The sequence below is a fragment of the Frankliniella occidentalis genome, unplaced genomic scaffold (assembly GCF_000697945.3).
Source record: "Frankliniella occidentalis isolate FOCC.00 unplaced genomic scaffold, Focc_3.1 Scaffold169, whole genome shotgun sequence".
In the NCBI taxonomy this organism is placed as follows: domain Eukaryota; kingdom Metazoa; phylum Arthropoda; class Insecta; order Thysanoptera; family Thripidae; genus Frankliniella; species Frankliniella occidentalis.
Genome location: NW_026267295.1, coordinates 59923 through 64029, shown reverse-complemented (window position 1 = coordinate 64029; position 4107 = coordinate 59923). Strand labels below are relative to the sequence as shown.

Below are 4107 nucleotides of genomic sequence, written 5' to 3'. Positions count from 1 at the left end.
ACTCATTACAGCTCGTTTGCCGAACACCGCCGGCCGGACCCGCATGATGGCGTCTAGGCGTTGTGTCATACGCAGTTAAATGCAGGACGTGACACAGAAAGGGGCGGCCTCCAGGCTGGGCGAAAACGAACAGGGACCAACTGACCGGCCGGGTCAAGCGTCGCAGGGGACGGCTTCGGGAACTGAAAGTCGACACCCCTACACCGAGGGGGAGCACGAAACGCATGCAACTAGAGTTCGCAAACCCCAGTGTTGGTGTGGCGAGTCGGGAGCAGGGTGAGGGGCGGGGTGCGGACGTGGGGCGCTGCCCACCGCCGCGCCGGCTCAGAGCCAGACTTTGGGACCCCGGCGCGGCGCCTCGACCCTGAGCGTCGCTCTGTGCAGCGCTGCGCCCGCCTTCGCCCTTCACCCGAACGGGTGGACGGGACGAACCGACGGGCCGAACATCAGGCGGGCGGGGAGGACGGGCGGGGCGGGCTCCACGGGGCCCGGCGAGACGGTCCTGGAGGTGTGGCCGCGGGGAGGGGGCCAGCGGACGGCCCGGCCACTACCGGCCTGCAAACCGAGGTCTGTATAAAACAGTCTGCGGTTTTGGAGGAGGCATCAGTCGCATCCAGCAGCCGATACCAGACAACATGAACTCCCTCGTGAGTACCACAGATAGAGCAGCCCACGAGCTGAGAGCGTGTCCTCCTGGCGGACCCAATGTTTGACATTGTTGTTGTGTTGCAGATCGCCCTCCCCCTCTTCTTCGCCGCCGTCTCGGCTGGCTTCCTGGGTAGCCCCGCAGTGGCCCCTGTGGCGTACTCCAGCCACTCCACCTCCACCGTCCACGGCGCCCAGCTGGCGTACTCCTCCCCTGTGGTCCACGCCGCCCCCGCCGTGGCCTACTCCTCCCCTGTGGTCCACCACGCCCCTGCTGTGGCCTACTCCTCCCCCGTGGTGCACGCCGCCCCCGCTGTGGCCTACTCCTCCCCTGTGGTCCACGCCGCCCCCGCTGTGGCCTACTCCGCCCCTGTGGTCCACGCCGCTCCTGTGGTTAAGACCATCGCCCCCGTCGCCACCTCCTACCAGAACACCTACAAGGTGTCCCGCTCCGCTGTGGCTGTTGCTCCCGTTGCCACCTACGCTGCCGCCCCCGCCTACACCACCTACGCCGCGGCCGCCCCCGTTGTGAAGAGCTACAGCTACGCCGCCCCCGCTCCCATCATCAAGAGCTACGCCGCCCCCGTCGCCACCTACGCCGCTGCCCCCGCGTACTCCACCTACGCGGCCGCCCCCGCCTACTCCACCTACGCCGCTGCCGCCCCCGTCATCAAGAGCTACGGCTACGCCGCCCCCGCCTACACCAGCGCGTACGCCGCCGCCCCCCTTGCCCACACCACCTACCTGCACTAAGTCAAACCTGCTGTGTCGCGACTGATGCGAAAAAAGTTCCTATTTTTTCGATGCTCTAGCTAAATAAATTAATTAAATTATTACCGACAAGACATGTCTCTGATTTGATTCCAACGTCTTTTGCTACTCATCTGAATCTATAGATACTATTGTTCTGTTGTTTTCTCATCGATTATGACGGTTCCTTGCCAATAATGCCGATAAGAACCTCTCGGGTTCACCCTAGACCGCCCTAGACTTATCCCAGAGAAATATTGATCGGTTCGTATTGGTGAATCGTGAAAGGAAGCTTGGGCATTTTGTCTGTGTGTAAGGAAACTGAAATTCGTGATTTAACGTCGCAAGTGACTATGACTACACCTTTTTTTTATAAGGAGGCACTAGCGATAATTGCCATTCTTGATGAGGAGTTTGAGAGTTTACCCGACCGCTGAGTGCTGTGTTGTTTAGCTGATTTTAAATAAATTGATACTGGTGGTATCCAGAGGTGCTGGGAGTAACTGGGGTTTGTCTAAGCTGTCGCCATCCCCGGGCCGGGGGTCAGCGACGCAGAGTCGCAGTCATGCTGTGGACGGGGGTGGTTGGCGTCTGGCGTCGCTTGCCTGTCGCCGCCTGACGGACACTGGGTAGGCCTGCCGCACGGGCAGGCGAGCGCGCGGGAGGGCGGGTGACAAGGGGCCAGCCACCACAACCTTAGGGATCATCCAGGAAGTACGTCCGTACTCGTTGTTACGAAGCTGCCCAGTTCAGCCAATGCAAGCTCTCATGGCGCCTGGTAGGTAGGCAATATCTTGCCTGCAGTACACGCATGCACTGCGGGGTGGCCTACCCTGAGTTTCGCAGGCGCTCTGCTCCCGTTATTCTCCGAACGCAACTGTTGTACTCTCTGGGCGATCCCTGAGGCATCTTTTCTCAGAATTATTCCGCAAATTACAATAGCTAGGCGTGCTCGAGTTGTAGAAGCCGACAAGCAGCTCGACGGGCAGAGCCCAAAAGAGCAAGCTGGCTAAGTGAAACCGCGACTGGTGTCAGTACGCACACTGCTGGATGACTTATATTTTGGTAATGCAATTCGTCACTCATATTGATTGGCACCCCATCCCCATCATGTACAGAAGATCTGATACACCCAGAAAAAACATTTCTCCAGACAAGAAAAAGGCTCTAAAATATGACAACAGGGGTTTCGTCTTGATCCAAGAAAATGCTTAGGGGAAGTGCTTGGATCAAGTGCCCTGTTCTAAAAACGAAAACCTTTTTTATTGGTGCGAGAACTCGACGTATGCCTGCAGAAGTGGCGTATCTGCGGAGAGGCGCGCAACACTGGCGGATCTGCGCCGGCCCGGCCAACACTGGCGGATCTGGGAAGGGACGGTCATCAAAGGCGTATCTGCTTTTCGGCTGCCTGCACAGTCAACTTTGGAGGCCTATTGCTCATCGTAGGTATGTCGTACAGTATTGACTGATGTCTCATTGCAATGTTTATGTCCTCGTGATTGAGTTTTGATATCACTCAATACTATACGACATACCTACGATGAGCAATAGGCCTCCAAAGTTCACTGTGCAGATCGGCCGAAAAGCAGATACGCCTTTGATGACCGTCCCTTCCCAGATCCGCCAGTGTTCGCCGGGCCGGCGCAGATCCGCCAGTGTTGCGCGCCTCTTCACAGATACGCCACTTCTGCAGGCACACGTCGAACTGCGCTTTGGTTCAAGAACTGGATGGTGTTGTATCAAGACAAAAATCAACTCGTCATAGTTGAGAGCAAAATCACCAACAAACGAGAGCGTTTTTCCTTGTTTCGATAGATGTTTTTTCGGGGTGTAGTTTTTTTAGTGTAGGGGTATGATGTCAGTACAACCAATAAAAAAAATTCATAAAAAATATGCCCTGAACTAGACACCTTAAGAACACAACGAAATCTCTAATAAATCAAGCGCCTGGGGACTCGGGGTAGGCCACTGCGCAGTACACTGATGTACAACACCGTCAAGATATTGCATATCAGGGGCCAGGAAAGCTTGCCTTGGCTAAATGTCTCATATTGTCTGTATCAGCGAAAGATATGTGCACTTTCTTGCTGGTCCACTAATTAAAACTGCACGAAAAACATATTTATCATCACCCACATACTCCCCAACAATACCAAAAATGACAGCACGTAAGCCGTACGCCGACACCATCAGGGAGTCTAATTTGGACCCAATAAACCGTTTCAAAAAAGGGAACTGCTTGGTTTGACCAAGAAAAACGGAACTAACAGGCCGTAGGGTAGGAGCGTAAGTCCTGTGCCCAACACGTGTCGCACCGCACAAGGTCGTGTTTATTTTTAGCCATGTGTCGCAGAATAATAAAACGACGACACAAGTAAACGTAACTCTATGTATTAAGCTGTATCAAAACCAAAAAATTACCCCGCCAAACATTCGAATCCTGTCCCGCGAAGGGACCAGAACGATGAGAACCTGCAAAATATACATCTCAGGCATTGTTGGCGTGGCAATGACCTTAAAGGGTTCCCTAATTAATCCTCCAAATTCCCAATATGAGATAGCGGCTACCTCTAGCGCTCATTATGCAATCGTTCCGATTGATGGCAATTTCGCGATTCTCAGGCGGTCCGCTTAGTATCCGTCCGCATTCCCCACGAGGGCGATGATGGGCCAGAGAGAGAGAGAGAGAGAGAGAGAGAGAGAGAGAGAGAG

General features: G+C 54.9%; 1 protein-coding gene across 3 annotated transcripts in view; it reads left to right on the top strand.

Annotated features, from left to right (window-relative positions):
• The first annotated feature begins 519 nt into the window (after positions 1-519).
• The window catches only part of LOC113212388 (cuticle protein 16.5-like), a 9236-nt gene continuing 5648 nt past the window's right edge, over positions 520-4107 (top strand). Inside the window, exons 1-2 of one of the 3 annotated variants that reach the window (XM_052271679.1) lie at positions 520-647; positions 733-1086. In XM_052271679.1, the coding sequence (XP_052127639.1) occupies positions 636-647; positions 733-1086 (366 nt within the window). In that variant the 5' untranslated portion in view covers positions 520-635. Of the gene's footprint in view, positions 648-732; positions 1489-4107 lie in introns of those variants that run through there. The other 2 variants (XM_026431098.2, XM_052271680.1) reach the window with 2 other exon arrangements.